This window comes from Ictidomys tridecemlineatus, chromosome 10 (genome assembly GCF_052094955.1).
Source record: "Ictidomys tridecemlineatus isolate mIctTri1 chromosome 10, mIctTri1.hap1, whole genome shotgun sequence".
Lineage (NCBI taxonomy): Eukaryota > Metazoa > Chordata > Mammalia > Rodentia > Sciuridae > Ictidomys > Ictidomys tridecemlineatus.
Window position 1 is genome coordinate 133,714,126 of NC_135486.1, and position 23,111 is coordinate 133,737,236.

Sequence of the window (23,111 nt, forward strand, 5' to 3'; positions counted from 1 at the left end):
TGGCCATGGGATTTGGTTTATTAAATTATAGGCCATAGAAGCTCTCAAACCACCAACTACTATGACATTTTTTTTTTTTCTGATATCAACAGAAGAGTGTTGTTCATGCTGATGGTTCCATTTGTAAACTAGATCATACCCTGCTTGGCTTTTGAATGCCTGGTAATAATGTGCCTTAATTGCAGTGCAGTGAAGCCAGACTAATTGCTGTTGGGCACTTGGGTTGCCTTTTTAATTTGCTGTATAATGTAGTCTCTACCAGAAACACACAATGTATGGTTATTCAAGTAAAACTTGTGAAAATCATCTCACATACAACCAAATGTCCATAATCTTGCAAATAGAGAAATTGAATGATATTATAGAAAGTTGTAATTAACAAGTATTCTTTTTAAAGTGCCTTTGTATCCATTTTGGAAGATATACATAAACAGACTGCTATGGTTTGTATTACTATGATAGTTTTCTTTACAAGAATTGTTTTGCTTTGAACTTATATTATATTTTAAATGATAATAATGATGTGGGCTTTTGAGACGTTCACTTACTTCAGACTCTGCGGTTTACCCAGAGAAGATTAGTATGTATCCAGTGACTTTTGCATTTCATTAAAAGAAAAAGAAAAGAAATTGATGCTATCATTCTGTTCTCAACTCACAAACACCATTTATGAGTGTTGCCTTTATAATTTGTAGGAACAGGTATTCATGAGTTGGTAAGATGTTTTATATTTGTTTTCTCGCTGTTTCTCTGAACTAACAAGGCAGCTCTGTACAGAGCTTTCTTTTAGCCTTTTGTTGACTAATTTCACTCATTTAAACTGATACTTACTGAGCAACAACAGAGGGCCAGAAACTGTTGTAGGTTTGGGATGCTGCAGTTCATTGGTGTTTTTCCTACTTATTTATTTTTGGCACTGGGAATTGAACCTAGGGGTGCCTTACTGCTGAGCTGCATGCCAAGCCCTTTTTATTTTTTACTTTAGACAGGGTCTTGCTAAGTTGCTGAGGCTGCCCTGCAACTTGAGATCTCCCTGCCTCAGCCTCTCGGGTCAGTGGAATTACAGGTGTGCCCCCTGCACCTGGCTTGTTTGTCCTATTTATGATAAAGTTTAACCCAAGGGAAGAGAGAATCTCTGAATTGAATTTTAAGGTTCTAAAAATTATTTTGGAAACAGAACAATATAATCAAGGGCTTCTACTAAGACATTTAATAGATGCCTCTGTGCTTTTTTAAAGAAATTAGTTCATTACCTATTTTTATCTTCTCTTTATAGATTGTTTCTTATGAGGGTCATGGATATCCCCTATCTAAACCTGGAAGGACCAGACTGTGAGTTAATTTTAATTTTCTCATTGTTTCTGTGTACTTACGTGTGTGGTCTGAAGGAGGAACAGGAAATATATTACTGAAGGAAGAGCTTTTTTCGATTAAACATGGGCAGTGATTTTGTGGTTGATATGAATAGTATGCTTAAGTTAATGGGACCCTGGGGGTCATCTCTTATCTACATTTTCTAGTTTATGCATGAGTTGATTTTTTTAAAAAAATCGTTGCTTCATTATTTCATTTTCCCTTAGGATTCTAGTTTTGTCATTTCTTATATATATCTATAATAGATTTTTAAGTTATGCTATTTGTGTCAGTAACTTTTAAAATTTCTGTTTTCCAGTTACTTGAGTAGGTATGTGTTTAAATGTAGTGGGTTAATGGGGTAGTTGGCCTGTTAAAAACTGTTATAAAGACTTGAGGGTTTATCTTAGTGTGTGTGACACCCTGGGTTCCATCCCCTGCACCAGGGAAAAAAAAAAAGAAATTAAAAAAACACCTCAAAAATCCAATCTGGTTGAAGGGGTAATTGCTGCTACTTTTCTTCTACTTTTCTCTTTTATTCTATTTGCCCATTTTTTGAACCTAAGAGCATTTTACCACCAACCTACATCTCCAGTCCATTTTTTTTTTTAATTTTAAATTTTGAGACAGGGCCCCTCTAAGTTGCTGAGTGTCTCACTAAGTTGCTGAAGCTGGCTTTGTACTTTAGATTCTCCTGTGTCAAAATCATTGGGATTATAGGTGCACGCCACTGTACCAGCCCATTGCTTTTTTTCCTAGTCTTAGTTTATTTGCTTTAATTCATGGATGAATGTACTTGGTGCTCATATTGTTGGGATGATATTTCATCACTCTGCCATTGTGTTGACCTCCACGTTAGCCTGCTAGTCTCACAGCAGTTCTGTAAGCTAAATTTCATCACCCTGGTTTGTAGCCAGGAGTGGCCAGAGTTGCACAGGTGAAGTGATGGGTCTGGGATTAGAACAGAGTGTCCTGTGTCAACACTGCCTCTGCTTAAAAGTGATCAGTTCATTTAGTTGGGACAGTACATTATTATTTTTAAAAAACTAAATGAACATTTGGACAGCTAGATTAAAAGGAGGAAGTTAAAAGTATGGGGAAACTTCTAGAACAGAGTCTCCTTTCCTCCCCTTTCCAATATCTCCACAAGAACTTCTTGAGAAAAGGAGATAGTTCTGCATAGAGTTGGTCATCAAATTGTGGTGGGCTGTATTGGTCTAGCTTGTGACAGCAGTGTCCTGCCAAAGCTAAGCATACTTTAGGAGTTATTTGGAAATCATGAGGCATTCATAGCAGTTCCACTTTCTTCATCAGAGAATCCCTGGTTTACTTGATCACTTTTCAACTATCAATCTTTATTCATGTATTTGTCTTGTAGTACAACCTAAACGCGATCATGTTCTCCATGTGACGTTCCCCAAAGAATGGAAAACCAGTGACCTTTACCAGCTTTTCAGTGCCTTTGGTAAGTGAAACACAGTGCAGATGCACGTCTTAGGATCTTGCTATTCTTTCAATGTAGGTGGTCAGAGGTAGATAGATAGTTTTATCTTGAGCATGAAAGAATGTAAATTCACAAGGTTTTAATTTCACTCATGGAAATTTTTTTGTGCTAATATGATCTGAGGAGCTAATATGTTGTTAATATTAATCTGATATGATATGAGAGATTAATATGTGCAAATATGATTGTGGATTAATAGCATTCACTTTCCATTAGGATCCAGTAGGATCTACAAGACACCATTTTTATGACTGCCAGTACTACTGACCAGAGAACACAAATGTAGGTAGAGAGTAAATAATTCTGAAGATTAAATTCAGAGAGAATGTTTGTTTCATAAGGTCAGGCAATCTCGTTTGAGATTATAATTAAAGCAACCAACTCAGAAAGATGCCTTTCACATATTTTTCAAAAATAAAGTATGTAGAGTTTTAATGTTTTCTTATTTGTTTTTACTTATAAGAGGTAATATATTCTTTTTTTTTTTTTTTTAAAGAGAGAGTGAGAGAGAAGAGAGAGAGAGGGAGAGAGAATTTTTAATATTTATTTTTTAGCTCTCGGCAGACACAACATCCTTGTTGGTATGTGGTGCTGAGGATCGAACCCGGGCCGCACGCATGCCAGGCGAGCGCGCTACCGCTTGAGCCACATCCCCAGCCCGGTAATATATTCTTGCTTTAGAAAGTACAGAAAAACATAGAAGGAAAAATAAAGCGTTCAGTGGTGATCACACAGTGGTATCAAGATTTCCATACATAGTTTTTTAAAAATAGTGTCAGCTGTACAGGAATTCTAATTTGGTTGCCTGAGCTGACCAAGATATGGGTTATCTATGAAGGAGGGCAGGTCTTTCCTTTTTACCAGGTCATGTGATTAAGTTAATTCAAGTAGTCTTCTGGTTAGGGTTTGTAAAGACTGTTCTGATTGTAAGCTATGCCTCTTTATCTTAAGAAGTTAAGCTATTTAAGCTATCATCCTCTATGGAAATCGTAGATAAGGGCTGGGGTTGTGGCTCAGTGGTAGAGGGCTCGCCTACCAAGCACAAGGCACTGGATTCGATCCTCAGCCACATAAATGTAAAATAAAGATATGATGTCCACCTAAAACTAAAAATAAATAAAAATTTAGAAAAAAAGTCTTAGATAAAATGAGAGCTGCAAAAAGCTAAGAAAGTAAGACTGGTAACTGTTGATGCATTTCCTCAAGGATAGTATGCAGACATTTAAAAAATATTTTTCAAATATTAAAGATGGTAAGTTGTTTACATTTTAATCCTTAGAGTAAAAAGCTATACAAAATAGAATTCCTGTATAGCTGACACTATTTTTTTTAAAAAACTATGTATAGAAATCTTGATACCACCATGTGATCACCACTGAACACTTTATTTTTCCTTCTATGCTTTTCTGTATTTTCTAAAGCAAGCATATATATTCTCTCTCTCTCTCTCTCTCTCTCTCTCTCTCTCTCTCTCTCTCTCTCTCTCTCTCTCTTTTAGTTATAGTTGCACACAATACCTTTATTTATATGTGGTGCTGAGGATTGAACCCAGGGCCTTGCACATGCTAGGTGAGCGTTCTACCACTGAGCCATGATCCCAGCCCCATAGTACCTCTTACAAGTAAAAACAAATAAGAAAACTTTAAAACTTTACATACTTTATTTTTTGAAAAATATGTGAAAGGCATCTTTTCTGGAAAATTATCCTGCTCTTTGAAGGTAGTCTAGATATTCTCTGAAATCCTAGTTGCCTTTTAATTTAAATACAGATTAAAAATGCAGTTGAATTTCAAGGCTCATTTCTTTTGGAAGCTTTTGTTGATTCACATCTCAAGTTCTTATTTGTATGTTGTGAAACTTTAATTGACTAATTTAAGTAAAATGCTCAAAGTAGGATTTTTTTCAGTTTAATTAAAAAAAAATTAGCTGTGTGGCTTTGGACAAGTACTCTTTGTTTTCTCATTGGAGATGATGATGATGATGATGATGATGATAATAATAATAATAATAGGGGCTGGGGTTGTGGCTCAGTGGTAGAGAGCTTGCCTTGCATGTAAGAGACCCTGGGTTCGATCCTCAGCACCACATAAAAATAAATAAAACAAAATAAAGATAAAAAATTGTTTAAAAAAAAAATAATAATAATAATGCCTTTTTCATTCATATGTCACTAGGATCAAAGAGCTAATTATTAGAAGGCATTTACAACAGGTGTGGCATATAGTAAATACTATGTTAGTCAGCCTTGCATCACTGTGACCAAAATATCCAACAAAGAACAACTGAGAAATAGAAAAGTTTACTTGGGGTTCATGGATTCAGAGATCTCAGTCCAAAAGTTGGCTGACTCCATCGTTCTGTGCCCAAGGTGAGGCAGCAGATCATGGAAGAAGTGCAGGAAAGCTGCTCAGCTCATGTGGGATCAGGAGGCAGAGAGAGGAGGAGGCAGGGGCTCAGGGAAGAATAACCCTTCCAGGGCACCCCACCAGCGACCCATCTCCTCTGGCCATGTCCAGCCTGCAGTCCATTCAGACTAGGATGGACTCATTAAGTTGCAGCTGTCACAATCCAGTCTCTTTACCTCCGAACATTCCTTCATTAACACAGAGGAGCTTTGGGGCAACACCTCACATCCAAACCATGTGAATTCACTCAATAGAAGTTCACTATTGTTACTGGTGTAAAGATAACTCACACACAGGGTAGAGAGTAACCAAATAACAACACCTATTTTTTTTTTTTCTTCTAATTGCTCAAGTCAGTGTTGTGCCTTACTCTGTGGCTAAAAGTGAGGTTTTAGGTTTTTTGTTTTGTTTCTTTTGGTGGTTAAAACAAAACACTTTTCAAGAGTTCCTAGCTGTTAGAAAAAAATTTTTTTCTTTTATTTAATTTATTTATTTGTTTGTGGTGTTGAGGATCGATCCCAGTGCCTCACATATGCTAGGCAAGTGCTCTGCCACTGAGCTATAACCTCAGCCCCTATCAGAAATTTTAGTAGGAATGAAAACATGTTTCCATTGCTAGAGTTTGGTGACTTCACCCATTTTGTAAAGTCCAGTCCTCTGCATTTTTTTCAAGAGCACTGTATGGAGCCGTCAGGTCTCTGTCTTTTCCTTCTATTTTCTCCAGCCACCTGGACCCTGCTCTTCTGCTCCCCTCTCCTCCATTCTTTCCTGTTGTGTGTGGCCTTTTTGTGTCACTCAAGGAAGCTCTTTGCTTCTGCTTTTCCCTCTGTTGGTCTGATTTGGCTTTTTCTCTAAGGCTCCTTAGTTATTTTGGCCTCCATTCTGTCTCTTATTCTTTTCAATATTGATTTTTTTCTTATTACTGTGATGTGTTTTGACTCATTTTTATGTTTCCTGTTCTTCAGTTTCAAAGTTTGTGCTATATTAGTCTTTTTTCTGTTTGCCAGTAACACAATAGATAGGTGAGTTTTAAATAAAGGAGGTTTGTTTTGGTCAGGGTGTTGGAGTTACAAGGTCAAGGGCCCACATCTGGTGATGGCCTTCTTACTGACAGAATTCTATAGCATTGTAGGGCGTCACAGGCAAGGGACAGGTGAGTATGTGTGAGTCTTCCTCTGATCATGAAGCCACTGAATTCCTTCATGGGGGCTTCATCCTTAATGGCTGCATCTAATTCTAATCACTTCTCAAAGTCCCCATCTAAACACCAAAGTCAGATTATGTTTCAACCCCTCTCTTCTCTCTCTCTCTCTCTCTCTCTCTCTCTCTCTCTCTCTTTTTTTTTTTTTTTTGTGGTACTGGGACTATAATCCTGGACCTCACGCATGCTAGGCAAGCAATCTACTAATGCACTAATGAACTATAGCGCCCCCTCCCCCATTTTTTTTTTTTTTTAATTTTAGACTATTTCACATAATTGCTCAGACTGGCCTCAAATTGTGATCCTCTTGTTTCAGCTTCCCAAATCACTGGGATTACAAATTTCCACCCTCTTAATAGTGGGGATTAAACTTGAACATGAGTTTAGTGAGTAGGACAACCACAGTATTCAAACCATAGCAATCTCGAGAAAGAAATAGATGTGGTTTTGAACATGGATGATCTATGAGTTCTGTTAGTGATCTTGAGAGGGAAAACGGTCTCCAACCCTGGACTAAATGATGATGTGTCCTAGGAGTCAATCTAGACGGATCTTTTTTTTCCTTTCAAAAGAAATTTCTAAAAGCTGCTTATTTCTCTTAAAATTTTAACAGAAAAACTACTGTAGTGGATTGAAGTTTTAAGCAGGTTAACTCTGTAGGACTGAGATTTTTAAAAACAACCTTTTTAAAATTTATTTTTATTCATTTATTTTTATGTGGGGTTGAGGATCAAACCCAGGTAAACCCAGGGCCTCACATGTGTGAGGCAGGGGCTCTACCACTGAGCTACAACCCCAGCCCCCTGGAATTTTTGATGATAGTTTTTTTTAAATGTAGTTTTAACATCTCTCTATAAACATCAGATCTACAAAGTATATCTGAGTGTTCTCTAAATGGCGAAGTTCTCACTTTACTTTTAATTTAATGTTAACAGGTAGCATTCAGATATCCTGGATTGATGACACATCAGCTTTCGTCTCTCTCAGTCAGCCTGAGCAAGTGCCCATTGGTGAGTGTTTGGGCATCTGTTTTGTGTATGAAGTAAAGTGTGAGTGCACCCTCAATTGAAAAGCTATTGAGTAAGATGTTGAAAAAATATTTGTCATTCAGCTATGTGTTCAAATAGATTTTAAGCTTCATAATTTAAAAGGTGTGAAAATTTTAAGTGATATTTCTTTATTTAACAAAGTGTTTAATAATCTAAAAGGTGAGAATGTTTTTAAGTGAGATGCCTGTTTCTTTTCTTTAACAAAGAGCTATACATTAAGATTATATAATTTTGATAATATAACTCTTGAGTAATTATGTATGAACACTTCTATGAACATACAAATTTGGATGAGAATATTTTTTTTTTTGACTATTGACCATCTCATGAACACAGCCTGTGTTGTAGAGGTGAGAAGCATATGCTCTGGAATCACTGCCTCACCACCTGTAATTGTGTGACCTTGGGCATGTTACTTAACCTTGATAAACTTGTGCTTATCTCTGTGAACTGAGGTCAATAGTATAGTCTTGTTAGAGTCATTTTGAGGGTTACATGAGATTATTTGTATAAAGCTTGGCACAGTTTTGAGGCTTTATTATAGTTTTTTGTTTTTTATTTTTATTTATTTATCTTTTATTATTATAGTTTTTAAATAGCAGATTTCACTGTGAGATTTATTTCAGGAACACATGGCACCTGAAGATAGTGTTGGATGCAGGGTATGAATTGTGTTGCTTGTTAAATGTTTTGATTTTTTGCTTAGATGTGTTTCTGTGATTTGTGCCCCCACTATCTTTAGAAAGATGGTTTAGAGAGAACCCAGTGCAAAGGGATCAACTTATTAGAAAGCTAAAGATGCCTTCAAATGATGGGCAGATACCCCAAGATGAGGGTTGTAGTAGCTTCAGTGTGGTTGAAAGAGAACTGAGCTAGGACTCCTGGACCTGAAGCCTGTTCCCATCTCCTCTGCTCAGTGTCTGTGCTCCAGCTCCCTTGCTGGTCACACTCCAGTGACACTGAAGCCATGCAGTGGGGAAGGAAGGAGATGTGTAGGCTTTGGGATCTGACATGGGGTCCAGTTGCTTGTCTGTATGTGTTCTTTTGGAAGTTACGGGAACCTCTAAGCCTTAGGTTCTGTATCTGTAAGTGTCGCGGTGGGTGGGGGGAGTAGTTCCTTTGTAGGATAGGTGTGAGGGTGAAATGAGATCATGATGTTAAGTTCCCGGCAAAGAGCCTGGTGCTCCACCTCAGTGCCTGACAAACAGTGGGTGATTATTAGAATATCTGCTTGGCTTTCCTTCTGTGAACAGTAAGAAAATACTGTGAGACTGTGAAAATACTTTAGAATCTGTAGGACACTACTTGGTATTTATTTGAAAATCTAAGCATGATTCCTTGTTTAGGTGTTGGAATGTCAGGGTTCCTTTTCATTTTCCTGTTATACCATATTTACTGAATAATGATGACTCTCTTACTTATTATTGGAAAAGTCTTCAAACAGTAGTTTTTAAGCTAAATATTTTATTCAGTGATAACTTATGTCAGGGAGCTACACATCAGAATCATCCAAGCCACCGGAGCACTCTGTTGTGTTTGACTGTTTGCTTGGTTGTGTTGCCTCCCTGCAACACAAGAAGGACAACATAGCATCCTTCTTGTTCAAGCTGTGACACAAGTAATAAACGTGTTTAAATGTGCAGTGTCAAGAATGGGCCCAGGTGAAATTGGGACCTTTTACTTCTTTTATTACTAGATTAAGAAGTGGATGACTGTTATCTTTTGCTATATTCAGATTGCTATCGAAGTTTAATTGTCTACTACGTCTCTTTTCCTGCACAAAAGACAACTCTTAACAGAGTGCCTGGCAATTTGCACATGCTGTGCCTTTGACCATAGTTTGCTTTGACAGAGACATCTTTTACTCAAGTCCTGGCTTCCTATAGTACAGGGCCGTGCCCTGTTTCCCGCACTTATCTCAAGTTAAACATCATTTCTTCTTGATGTTTTCTCTGTGCCTTTGTAGGGGTTAGACCCCATTCCCTCTGCTTGCATAGCATTCTTTCTACCTTATTTCATCATTTTTAACAGATGGAGCAGGGACCATGTCTCTTAGAACTCACCATTCTGTTTGCAGTGCTTAAAGCAATTATATCTTGCATTAGTAAGTAAATATGCAATCTTTATTGATACAAATAAGTGATATTTGTGGAATCATGATTTAGAAATGCTTTTTTGCACTCAATGGATCTAATGTCCCTGGTCTTTTGCTGTGATTTTTGAAACTATGCAGATATTTTATTGAAAGTGTGAAATTTGTTTTTCATAGTGATAATTCTGATGATGAGAGGGACCCAGGGTACCTAATATGCTGCAGATCCTATTAATGTTATCTTAAACAAATTACTTACTCATTTCAACGGAAACAGAGGACTATTAGATCAATAATGGAACATTGAAAAAAATCATTAAGTGCCTATTTATATAGCAGTTCATAATGGCTTCTTTGGCTCTGATACAAACTATTTTTTATTTGTATTCAAGGAGTTCCTTTGTAACTGACACCTGTCTTTTTTTCTTGGCATTACTAATTCTAATCAAGACTTCTAAAGCCATTTTCCAACTTCTTGAATATGAAAGGTCTCTTCTTATAGGAAACCTTACTATTGAACTATTTAAATCCTTCTGTTGAACACCATTTGGTTTGATTCCTGTTGCTTTTTTGTTTGCTGCAGCTGTGGAGATAAAGATTCCTGGCTTTGGGGTGTTCAGATAAATGATGCCCCACACACAAGCCTTGTGCTGAGCTTTCGTCCCCTTTGGCTGATCAGATGGTGCAGTGTGTGGCCAGTGTGGGACTCAGTACACGGAGAAGATCACTGATCCTCACCATTTGAGAATTGCTCTCAAAGTCATCAAGAAATCACCCATAATGGCTGAAAGCTTGTTCATATAGGATTTTTATATTTCTAATGTAGTTTTGTTCAGTGAGAGAAGAGCCCAGTGGTATTTCAAATATCATACCTTCTTATCTTACTCAGTATTTGGACATTGTTTTGAGTGCCCTTTAGAGGACATTACCTCTCTCTATAATTTTTATAGGAATGGTTTGAGAAAAATAAGGCTTTTTGGTTCATTTTGAGATTAGAGCACACTGTGAATACTACATGAAATTTTTTAAAAAACAGAAATAGATAAAGGCACTTTAGAAGAGGTAGAAATTCAACAGTTATTTTGTAAAGCATGCCCAAATTGAGATAGCTGTGTAAATTCCCAATGTGCTGACTTAGGAGTGCATTGAGGATGATTTGCTGTGGTAGGGGAAGATCTCAGCTTCACATCAGTTCTAAGAATGAGTGTGCTAATATTAAATCATACTTTCAAAAGCACAGCTTTTGATTGTGCCAAACAGATAACTATCAGAGTTGTGGATACAACTCTTTCAAGGTGATCATTCAGCACTGAATTTGTGAAAAGGCTGCTTATAACCTTAAACTTTACCTGTGCATTTACTTATTCTTGTAATGTTTGCAAAATCTGCAGTCTTAAATGCTTTTCATTTGTGATATTGGTAATTTGTGTTTCATTTTTCCTGGATTATTCTAGCTAGGGACCAATTTTGTTGATCTTTTCAAAGAGCCAGCTTCGGCTCAGTTTGCTTTGGGCAATTTTGTTGGTTTCTGCTCTTTTGAAGATTTCCTTCTTTTTCTTCCTTTGGGTTTACTTGGCTTTCTTTTTCCAATTTCTTGAATTAGGGCCATATGTAACTGTTTTCTTTCTTTCTTTCTTTCTTCTTCTTTTTTTTTTTTTGTTGTTCTTTTTCCTGAATTCTTCTGACATATTTTAAGCCTGACTTCCTAACAAGGTATCCCTAAGTCAGAAAAGTTTAGTGATTAGCTAATAATTTCTCAGGAGTTATGCTTAAACAGTGAGACAGCAAGGCTTTCACCATCTGCCAGGTGGATGAGGAAATATGAAATGTGCAAGCAGTTTTTCCTTTGGGCCATACCCTGTCTTCTCTGGTGCACAGAGCCTCACACTCACAGTGGTGTGCACATAGCTGAGACTCTTTGTCATTGACCTGACCTTTTTTTTCATAATGAAAATATTTAAAGCTATAAATTGTCTTCTGAATGCTGCTTTGGCTGTATCCCACAAATTATATTTGTATTTTCATTATCATTAGGTTAAAAAAAGTTTTCTAATTTTCATTTGACCTCTAATAAGTAATCAAATATATGGTTTCATTTCCAAATGATTAGGATGTCCTTGATTTCTTATTGCTACTAATGTATAATTTAATAGTGTTTTGATTAGAAATTGCAGTGATTTCAGCCTTCTTGAGTGTTATAGCCAAGTGTAGCCAAGTTTAAGATATAACTTGCTGAAAATACTTCGGTGTACCAGGAAAGAATGAATTCTCTAGTATGTAGTTTGATCCCTACACCTCAATTAGTATTGTTTCTATATTCTATGTTCTTACTAATTTTTTACTTAACTATTCTATCAAGTTTTGAGATGGAGTGTTAAAATCTCCTGTGATTATATAATTCTCTATTTTCCTTTTAAATTTTGTCAGTTTTCATACAGTATATTTTGAAGCTGTTACCAAGTGCATGCATCCTGTTGTTTTATCTTGGTGATGAATTGACCCTTTTATTGTTATGAAATGTCCCTTTGTCTTTGGTAATACTACTAATTTTAAGTGTTCCTTATCAGATATTAATATAATCATTCCATATTTTAAATATTTTTTTGTGATTGCCTAATATATCCTTTCTTCACATACTCTCTGACTTTCTATATGTTTTATTGTAAAGTGTATAGTTTAGTCTTCTTTTTTTATCCTTTCTGATAATTCTGAGTTGTAATTGTTGTGTTTAGTCTAATTTAATGTCATTATTGATCTAGTTAAACCTGTTTTTTTTTTTTTTTCCTTGGTGGTGCTGGGGATTGAACCTAGGGCCTTGTTCATGCAAGGCAAGCACTCTACCAACTGAGCTATATCCCTAGCCCTAAACCTATTATTTTAAAATCTGTGTTTTGGTTTATTTCCACTTTGTTTTGTTTCTTTGTTTATCCCTCTTCTGTTTCTTTTGTGTACTTGAATTTTTTTTTTAAAAAAAAGAATTTGTTTTAGTTTTCTATTGACTTTTTGGTTTTATCTCTTTACATTGTTTTAGTGGTGATCCTTTAAAAATTTCAGTATCTTTTCACTGTTCATTTATAGTTTATATTGAATCATTTCTCATAGACTCCACCTAGGGCCTGGAGTATGCCCTGGAGTATGCTCAGCATCCTCTACCTTTGGCTTATCCTCTGTGAGTATCCTGTTGGGATTGTCAGAGATTTTAGCAGATATGGAAGTTTTTAGACATTTAGAATTTTTTTTTGTGTTCTATATTCTCTTGCTTCTCTTTCAGGGATTCCAACTACCCATATGTAAGAGACCCTTTGTTGTTATCCTAATAGTTCCTGATGCTCTGTTCATTTTTTTTCCTAGCTTCTTTCTGTTGTTTGAATTAGATAATTTCTGTCTCCGAATTCACATACATTTTACTCTATCATCCTTATTCTGTTTGCTATTAAGCCTACTTAGTAATTTTTTTTGGTAATATTTATTTTATTTTTATAACATTTATTTATTTATTTAATGTGGAGCTGAGAATTGAACACAGTATCTCACAGGTGCTAGGCAAGTGCTCTACCACTGAGCCACACCCCAGCCTCCATATTTTTTTTTTATCATATACAAATCCTCCTTGACTTAAAGTGAGATTTAATCCCAATAAGCACATTGTAAATTGAAAATATCACCAAGTTGAAGCTGAAGTGCTAAATATCTCATAAAATCTATTGAATACTAAAAGTGAAAAAAAAAACTGTCAAGTTGAACTATTGAATCAGAGACCTGTCCATGTTGAGTTTCTCAGTTCCTTATTTCCATTCAGTTTATTTTTATTCTTTCTCTTTCTTTTATTCTGAACCCTATGTTCCTTAACCTCCTTAAGCATAGTTAGAATAGGTTGTTTAAAGTCCTTGTCTGGTAATTTCATCATCTGCATCACCTGGGTGTTGGTACTAGTTTGACAATACTTTCCCTAAGAAAAGGTTGTGTTTTCCTGAGCTTCATATGTTAGGGAATTTGATATTGTTTCCTGGACATGGTAAATATTCTCTTGTTGACTCTGGATTTGGTTATATGTCTCAGAAGGGTATTGATACTTTTCTTTTAGTTTTACCCATTAACTTATTTAGCCTCAAACTATGAGCTCTTTCACACCTGTTGTGTGTGGCAGCAGGTGGAGGTGGCTCAGACCTTGGCTCAGACTGCTTTCAATTTGTCACATCCAAGATTAAGAGTCAGCCAGAGACTACTCTGAGGCTGTACACCAAATATGGGTTCCCCTTCCCTGGTTTCTTTTTTTTTTAGAATTCTCTTTTTATCCTCTATTGCCTCTGGATACCTTAAGCCTCTTCCTTGTACCAGAAAGAGGGGACTTTAGTCTTAGGTGGCCTCGTGCCCCTTTAACCAGAGTTACCCTCTGGGGCAGTCACACATGCAACCCAGAAAATCCACTCTGAGACAGTTTGCTTCCTCCAACTTTTTGATTCCCCTCCGAAACCTTTCAGTTTTTGTTCATGTTCCTGAGTACCCAGATGACATGCTGGCATTTTTCTGGAGCTTATAGTTGTTAACTTGTGGGACTTGTTAACTTATGGCACTCCCTTACCTGTGCTTAGGTACTGTTGCCCTTCCAGCATCTGTTCTTTGCTTCACATCTTCCTGCTGTACATCTATGCCATGCTTACACGACTTTTTTCTTTAATAATATTTTAAGAAAATCTTAAAACATAAAAAAATGGAATTTATCTCCTTTGACTGATTTAAAGTGACTTAGTTCATTTGATTTCACACATACATCAATACATAGTGTTAGAATAATTGATGCCTTTGCTTCTATTTGTGGTGTTTTAGTTGGCTAGCATGTCATTGTATTTTTTCTGTCAAAGAGAAAATACACAGAATATTCAAGAAAGAACCAAATAATGATGTTTTTCCTTGCACGCTCATTTTCCCAGTCCTAAGATGCATGTGGAATTGGCTTACAACAGGCACCTTGAATTATTAATGTAGCAAATGGAAAAATGAGTATAAGTAGGACTTGGCATTTTAGAGTAAAATTTCTATTCAGTAAGCTTCCTTTAGAGAGAGGGGGCTGATAATTTACTTTGTGTATTTTAATGACAAAGGATTTTTCCCCCTAAGCACTGGATCCTGGAAACAAATGTATTTTTTTCTGTGCAGGCAAGATTTTTACTGGTGGTTTATAAAATAGCTAAAGGAAAAGTATTAGGAAGATAAGAGTGAATGTATGCTTTGTGCAGCTGCCTTCTACACTTTTTTGGGGAGGGGGCATTAAACCCAGGGATACCCCCAGCCCATTTTATTTTTTGAGACAGGGTCTCATGAAGTTGCTGAGGTTGGCCTCAAATTTATGATCCTCCTGCCTCAACCTCCTGAATTGCTGGGATTACAGTTACCATCACACCTGTTTGTGAGTGGTATCCTCTGATTTGAAAACTTGGAAGAACAACTGACTGGATTTTTTCTCTCTAAATTACTAAATCACTTAATTCATCAAAACCACCATGGAAAATTTTCATAACATTTATTAAGATCCTTTTTGTTTTCCTATTCCCCTAGTGTGTTTAATCTTGAGAATTTGGAGTCTTTGCTGTGAAATCTACATCAGGCAGAGTTAAGAGTGTAACAATAACTTGGATTCTGACTAACTGGCATTTTTTACGGCATTAACTGGTATGAGAATAGAGCTGGAAACTTCCTCACTGCCAGAAAAGGATCCCTAAGTTCTTGTCACAATTCCCAGTGTTAGGGTGGGCGCAGTGTTGCTCACCTGAAATCCCACTACTTGGGAAGCGGAGGCAGGAGGATTGTGAATTTTATGTTTAGCCTAGGCAATGTAGCAAAACCTCATGTCAGGAAAAAAACAATAATCACCCAAGTGGCAGTGAGCTCAGTGTGTCAGGGACATTGTAAGTAGGAGGAGTTGTGCTTGAGAGGCCCTAGATTTCCATGTTCTGTCACATTGTTTCTTATCCAAACCACTGGCATATGATGTTTGTTTTAGGGCCTGTTATCTGGATCTAAGAATGTTTACTTTTTGATACACTATCAGAGTATTTGGTAAATCTGTCAAGTTGCACAGTCACTTGTCTAAAAAAAGGCTTTTTGTTTTGCCCTTCTGGTTCCAATTTTAGAAGTAAATCAAATTCATTGTTGACAATGTGAAAATATTTTAAAGTAGAAGGGAGAAAACAATTCAGCCGTGGTCTCACAACCTAGATATGAATGCTAGTAATATTTTGATTAGTTATTCCTTTTAGGTGTTTGACTTTTTAGGTCAGTGTTTACATCACATTGTCAATGGTTGCATTCTCTTTCATTGTACAGAGAGGCATATCTTATTTACCTGGATCTCTTTTTTGGATGTCCAAGTTATATCCAGATTTTTACTTTAAATTAAAACTTAATGAACTTCAGTCCTTATCTATATTTGATTATTTTCTTAAATTCTGAAAAAGTGAAATCACTAGGTCTATGATAATAATCTTTTAATTTTATTTTTTTAGTTGTTGATAGACCTTTCTTTATTTATATGTGGTGCTGAGAATCGAATCCAGTGCCTCACACATGCCAGGCAAATGTCTACTGCTGAACAACAGTCCCAGCCCCTATGATAATAATATTAAACAACTAAAAGCAACTAATTTTTCCACAATGATGATTGTTTTGTGGTGCTGGGGATGGAACCGAGGGCCTTTCGCATGCTGAGCATGTTCTGTACCACTGAGAAGCACTCCCACATCCCCCTTTTTATTAATAAGCAAATGATAATTTATTTTTACTCATAGAAAAAGGAACACAGCAAAAGGAAACATCTTGCTTTTAAAACTCTTGGTATAGCTAACAGTCCTTGTGATTGACTGTAGTTATTTTATGGCATCATTTTTCAAATCCTGAAATTTGTGTGATTAGTTTCTCTGAATTTTCCTCCAATCTATACTCTGAAAAGGTAAATATTGAACATTTTTTATTTGTGATATTCACTGATATTTCACTGTTGAGCGTGTTTGCAACCTGTCTTTTCTTAGGAAAGATGTACTTGTTTATCTTGGAAAGAAGACCAAATATCACTTAGGTAGAGGGTGAATGTCACTTCCTTATGTGTGACAGAAATGCCAACAAATGCTAGATTAGTGTCATATAGTCACTGATGGCAGTGGCAATCTGAGCTCTCAAGCCAGAGTTTCACCTGAACTTCTGTACCCTACATTAGTGTCTCTGGGTGCAATGAGTGTTTTTCAGGTGGTCCGATTGTAAAAACCAAACATGACCTGAAAAACTGTTGAGTAATAAAGGTTTATATTGCATCATCCAGCTGGCAGGGATGTCCCTTATCCTTTCTGCATGTGAGTTGTAGTGATATGTATGGGAGCTTCATAGAGCCTCTTTTGCAGATTGTATCAGAGGTCAGGGAGGCAGACACTTCAGTAGTCAGAAAAAGGATGGAGAAAAGACACTGATATTTTAATATAAAACTTTGAATTTTCCCCCTATAAATTCTTTATTGTTATTATGTAGTTAGTTTAGAGAGAAAGAAAACAGAATTTCGTAGCATATCGTGTCATTTTAAAAATAAGCTAGTTGGGCCAGGCGTGGTGACGCCTGGGAGGCTGAGGCAAGAGGATGGAGAGTTCAAAGCCAGCCTCAGGAACCACGAGATGCTAAGCAACTCAGTGAGACCCTGTCTCTAAATAAAATACAAAGTAGACTGGGGATGTGGCTCAGAGGTCGAGTGTCCCTGAGTTCAATCCTCAGTACACCCCCCACCAAATGAGCTAGTTGTAGGATAACACTAATTTTAATTATCTATTGACCTCCAAAATAAGTTTTTATCACTTTATATTGTGAGCAGGGTCACATTTAGGCATGCATTTTTTTAAATGTCTCTGGTTTTACACAAAGTAAATTCACACCGTTCATGTCTTCATATGTGTAATTAGCGTAATGGCGACCATCTCATTCCGCCATCTTAAGCATGCCTTTTTTGTAATTATATTTTCACATGGAGTATGAACCTGTTTTTTTTTCTTATACCTTATGGTTTTCATGTTTAGTATTCTTTACAGTGACAACAGAGAAGAGATTAATTAAGAAGGTATTTTTAAAAGTTTTTGAAGGATGGATTTCACTTGAACCTCCAGGGTTACGCTTTGCATAAATCGTTGCCTCCTCTTGAAGGACTGAGGGGCTGAATTTAGGTGGGGAAAGGAGATGCAGGAGTCTTCTTCAGATACCAGACAGAGGACTAGTGTATCCCCAGGCACCCAGTGCAGTGATGGACAGCAAAAGGGCCAGCACAGGCTGATGGAAGTGCAGAAGAGGGGAGCAAGGAAAACTTCCTGGAGTCAGTGAAGCCTGTGCTCAGGAATGAGCTGGAGGTGGCCTTGGTGAGGGGTTGGCCCCTGTGTCCTTTGTGTGGCCCAAGCAGAGGATAGGTATGGGGGAGTGATAGGAGGGAGAGTTAGAAGATGGAAACATAGATTTTGTGTGTTAAAAATAGAAGTGAGCCGGGCTTGTGGTGCACACCTGTAATTCTAGCTCCAGAGGAGGCTGAGGCAGGAGGATTTCAAGTTCAAGGCCAAACCCAGCAACTTTGAAGACCCTGTCTCAAAATAAAAATAACAAGTGGACTAGGGTGTAGCTCAATGGTAGAGCAGTTGCCTACCATGAAAGAAGCCCTGGGTTCAGTCCTCAGAGCTACATGAAAAGAAAAAAGGAAAACAAAAACAAAAACAAAAAAACTCCAAGAAGAGTTTGCGAGTAGAGTGTGAAGTACCAAATTGATCAACAGGGAGCTGCCCTCACAGAGCTCAGTCACTGTCAGAGGTGGCATCCTGATGGCACTCTTTTCCTTGTGTGTAGGTTGCACTGTAACAGTGAAAAATAACTGCACTAGGTGGACATATTCAAGCTGATCCTGTTTATTTTTAAATGTCTGAAAGGTTGGTCTTTGTGTTTACTCTGGTTCATAGCCTTCTCTAAGAGACTGAGGCCAAATCGAATTTATCTGGGAACCTGCCACATCTATAAATGCTACATAGAGTAATAAATGGGCCATGGCTTCCAAGAATTGGTGACAGTGCACTTCAGTTCCTAATTTAGAGAGTACATGAAAACCATGCCTTGACAAACAAGATTGCAAAAAAAGAAACCCTGCTAGATGGAGTCATCTTTGACACAGTTAAATGCTGTTTATGCAGACGGTGCTGGAACAAGTTAAAGGCAGGGGATGAATGGCCCAAAGAATAAGTGGAAGAGTACAGAGATCGATGCTCCTGGGTTCAGAGGAGGGGATGCCTGAGCTAAAGCATGGCAACTAATGTTAACATGTCCCACCAGAGTCTAACATGTCCCACCAGAGTCATTGCCACTTGAAATGGGGACCATGCCTCAAACTTTATTTGCATCCTTGGTCTGTGGGACAGTGCTGGGCAGGGAGTTGTGGAAGGCTTTGGGGAGAAGCCTTGATTTGCTGCTGGTAAAAGGGTCAGCTCTGGATTAGCAGAGAGAAAAGAGAAGGGGACACCACCATGGCAGAGGGGGGCATGACAGTGGATATTTATGATCATGTTTTTCAAACTGTGTGTCATACTTCCTCAGTGGGTCATGAGAAATCATCTAAGAGAGTGATGACCAGCATTTTAAAAGGAAGAAGTTAGAAAATGTCAGTCTTCCCGGTAACCAAGGTAGATTTGGTGTTTTTAATTTTTTTTAGTTGTGGATGGACACAGTACCTCTATTCTATTTGTTTATTTGAATGTGGAGCTGAGGATCGAGCCTGGTGCCTCATGCATGCTAGGCAAGTGCTCTACTACTGAGCCTCAACCCCAACCCCAAAGAGTTGTTTTTTTAATGTGACATTTTTTTCAGTGTTCAGTCTACACATACAGATTACACGTGTGTACTGGGTTGTAATAAAAACGCATCTGGTTGTGGGTCGTGGTCAAAAATGTTTGAACTCAGGTAGTTTAGGAGACAAGTGAAGACTTCATTAATGAATGAACTTTTTCATGTGTGTGAGACACAGTGACAGTTGTTAGTGGTAGGGAGAGGAAGCAAAAGTCACTGGTAAAGCGCTCACTCTTTGGTGCTTCTTAGCTTCAGACTAGTCAGGATTCATGCAGACACAGCTGGGGGAATTGCTCATTCCTTCATCCTTACATCCCCATGTGCAGGAGATGTCGGTGCTTCTCACCGAGAGGAACATTGCCATGGAAGTATCTGGCCCCTCTCCATTCCTCCTTGCCTGGTGTTCCCCAAAGGAGGAGGATGTGGAGCTCAACTGATGGGCATAGTCAGGGAGTCTCACACCCAAGGGCCTTTTGATCAGTGGGTGGGGCTACTACTGCCTTGAAGAGAAAAGATCCAGAAACCAGCTGTTGGGGTCTCCTGTGAGCTCCCACTGATGGGTCTCATGGGGTGGGTTCCTGTAGTGGGTAGCAGAAGATATAGGAGGAAGCCCCACTGGGACTTTAGGCTGGAGTATTTCATCACCAAGATCTACCATGGAGTTTTGTACTTTGGAGGGATATAAAAGGCGCTGCTGAGTGCTCAGGAGTTGGTCCCATGTGTTCCTTAGCTTGCTAGAGCCATAAGAAAGGAGGATATAGTTCAGGTCTGTGGGCCCAACTACAATATCATCTTCTCTTATGGCTCTAGCAACTCGCAGCAACTTGAGGGGCTAAAGCAAGAGGATTGCAAGTTCAAAGCTCCTCAGTGGTAGTGGGAGCTGGAACTGTGGCTCAGTGGTAAAGTGACCCTGGGTTCAATTTCTGGTACTAAAAGTAATAAAATAATCAAAAGTAAAATTTCATATACATTAAAGAGAGCACACAAGCACAAGTGAGCATGATGCTCCTGGATGCTGATCAGTCTTGGGGTGATTGAGTTGAAAGGGCAGGATTCCAGTTCTGGGTTGCTACCTGCCCTAAATTTGGACTCTGTATGTGAGCAGCAAAGAACCTTTTGCATACCTAGGGCATGGCTTCAATGACATGGTAAGGACTTCTCTTCACAGGACGAAGAGCACAGGGTGGCTGAGGGGTGGGGAGTGGCCATTGTGGAGTGGATGACTAAGTCCACTGTGCTACATCCCCAGCCCTTTTTATTTTGTGACAGGGTCTCACTAAGTTGCTGAGGCTGGCTTTAAACTTGTGATCCTCCTGCCTCAGCCTCCTGAGTTGCTGGGATTACAGGCATGTGCCACTGTGCTTGTCTGAAACTACTTTTTTTAGTTTGCCTCCTTCTGGGTTCCAAAACCTGAAACGCTTTTTAACTCCAGATGTGACTTTAGATGCCCTAATTGCATTTCACCAACCAGAAGATGGTGCTGTTGTTCTGACAACCAATCCACTTTTCCAAGTTCAAGGAAAACTTGTCCCTTAAATGCTTAATCATGCTCAGTAATGTGGACTGATTAGCAATAGCTTCAACAGCATAGCCCTCCTCTGCATGGTCGCAGACAGGCAGCATGGCACATAGGATGGAACCTTTGGAGCCTGGAGCCAGAGAAGCCTGGTCTGGAGGCTTTGGTTTAGTTTTCTCCCAGTACCACCTTTGCACTGGGGTAAAGTGACACTTTGGTACCTTTTGACCAAAAGGTTAAAAACTGCTTGCCAAAATGATTTTTAGATGTCTTTTCTATGGCTTCCTGCAGCTGGATTGCCACTTTATTTAATCCTTTTTCAATGCAGTAAGGAGTCTGTCTTGGAGCCTCTCAGGTCCCAGTTCCTTGGGGAATCTAGCAGCTTTCTGTTGTAAAGGTTCTCTTTGGAGTGAGTTCAGAAGTAATACAAGATGCATGCCACAGACAGGAACGTTCGCTGGAAGCTGAGGCTGGACAGGGGTTTATTCTGAGGCTCCGTCAGGGAAAACTAGTTGGGGCCTGGTGTGAAGAGGGCAGCCAGCCCTCATTATTCACATATTCTGTCCTTGTGGACTCACTGTCTTGCTAAGCTTTCTTTGTAACTTCAAACACAGTGCTCAGAGTGCTTTCATGGTCCCTCTCAGACAGGCAGAGCGGGAGACTTGAGCTGCCTAAGGCACTCCTTCCCAGCTGAAGCCAAACCAGTCCATGAGCTGCCTGTGAGTTTCAGCTCTCAGACTGTGAGCAAGTGTCCTTTCCCTATCTAATTAGTGCCATGCTTTTTGAATTTTTATGCTTCTTGGTGATTTTGCTATTTAAGATGGTCCCAAAATATAGCGTTTAAATGCGAGAAGGCTGTGACCTGCCTCACAGAGAAAATGCATTAGACGAGCTCCGCTCCAGCGGGAGTTAGTGCTGTTGGCCTCCAGTGCAGGGTTAGTAAGCCAGCGTTAGATAGTAAATGAGGTGTCTTTAGACAGGGACAACATGAAACGAGGTTACATATTGAGCAGTTGATGGAAATGTGACCAGGGGCTCATAGGAACCTCACTCACTCTGTTTTTCCCCAGGGACAGTGGTTCCATGAGCACAGTGCAGCATTCAGGGAGACAAGGAACGTGACTCTAAGAGACTGGTCTATGAGTTGTTTTCCACCTTCATTTCTCCTCCAGGATATGCAGCAGCCTAAAGTGCTTAGGGCAAAGGAATTCTGGGCTGCCTGCTTCCTATCTGTTTTTAAAGAGACACCTCTGGCAGGACTGCAGGAGTCATTCTTGTTTTTGACCCATAGGATCAATGCTGCAAAGAATGGACTTCCTGCAGCCTCTCCTGGCCCAGCAGGTAACTTAGCCCGGCATAGCATAGCTCCAAGAGCAGGTTCATTAGGCAAATGGAGGCTCAGGGTGCAACTGTTGAGTTTGACTTTAATTGAAAATGGTACTATTTCTTTTCTTTCTAATAGTGCCAGGGATCTGACCCAGGGCCTCAGGCTCTAGGCAAGTATTCTACTCCAAGCCATACCCCAGCCCTATTTCTTCTTTTCCTTGGTACTTTTTTCTGCAGTTGCATCCTCTTCTTGAGTGTTTCTGCCTTCACTTGTGTTTTGGGTAATGAGTTTCGAGAAAATCTGGATGTGTAGTTTTCTTATCAGCCTGTTCATTTCAGCTGCTTTCTTTGTACCTTGGCCCCTTTAGAAAGGAAGTGACTTAAGATGGGAGAATAAGTGAAAAGCAGTGAACGATTCATTTAATTCTTTTGACAGCACTAGGAAAAAGTAACATGTAGCAAATTTGGTTCAAATCAAACTGAGAACGCTCACTGTCCTTATGTAGTCTTCCTTTTCACCTCTGTACCTGTGACAATCAGTACCATCTTTTCCTGGTGGAGCCTATAATTAAACAAAGTGTTGCTTTGAGGTCTGTTGAGCTGATCCAAGCCTTGGACTCACTGAGTGGCTCTGCCCTGTCATCAGCAGGCAGGTGGGTGATCTGAAGAAAGGGTGACATGAACATGATGGACAGCCGAGTGAGACCTTCCTATGCCCCAGCAGAGAGCACAGCTGCATGCCACTGCCTTCACTCATTGGTCTGGCAACTGCTTCTGCAGTCACCGCTGGTTTGCTGCACTGGCTTTTATTTGAGTGGA

At 38.7% G+C, this 23,111-nt stretch overlaps 1 protein-coding gene across 4 annotated transcripts in view; it reads left to right on the top strand.

Moving 5' to 3' along the window:
* Parn (poly(A)-specific ribonuclease) overlaps positions 1-23,111 on the top strand; it is a 144,965-nt gene that overhangs the window by 62,214 nt on the left and 59,640 nt on the right. For all 4 annotated transcript variants that reach the window (XM_040278277.2, XM_040278278.2, XM_078024329.1 and 1 more), the window contains 3 exons: positions 1,277-1,332; positions 2,732-2,818; positions 7,399-7,473. In XM_040278277.2, the coding sequence (XP_040134211.1) occupies positions 1,277-1,332; positions 2,732-2,818; positions 7,399-7,473 (218 nt within the window). The remainder of the gene's footprint in view (positions 1-1,276; positions 1,333-2,731; positions 2,819-7,398; positions 7,474-23,111) is intronic.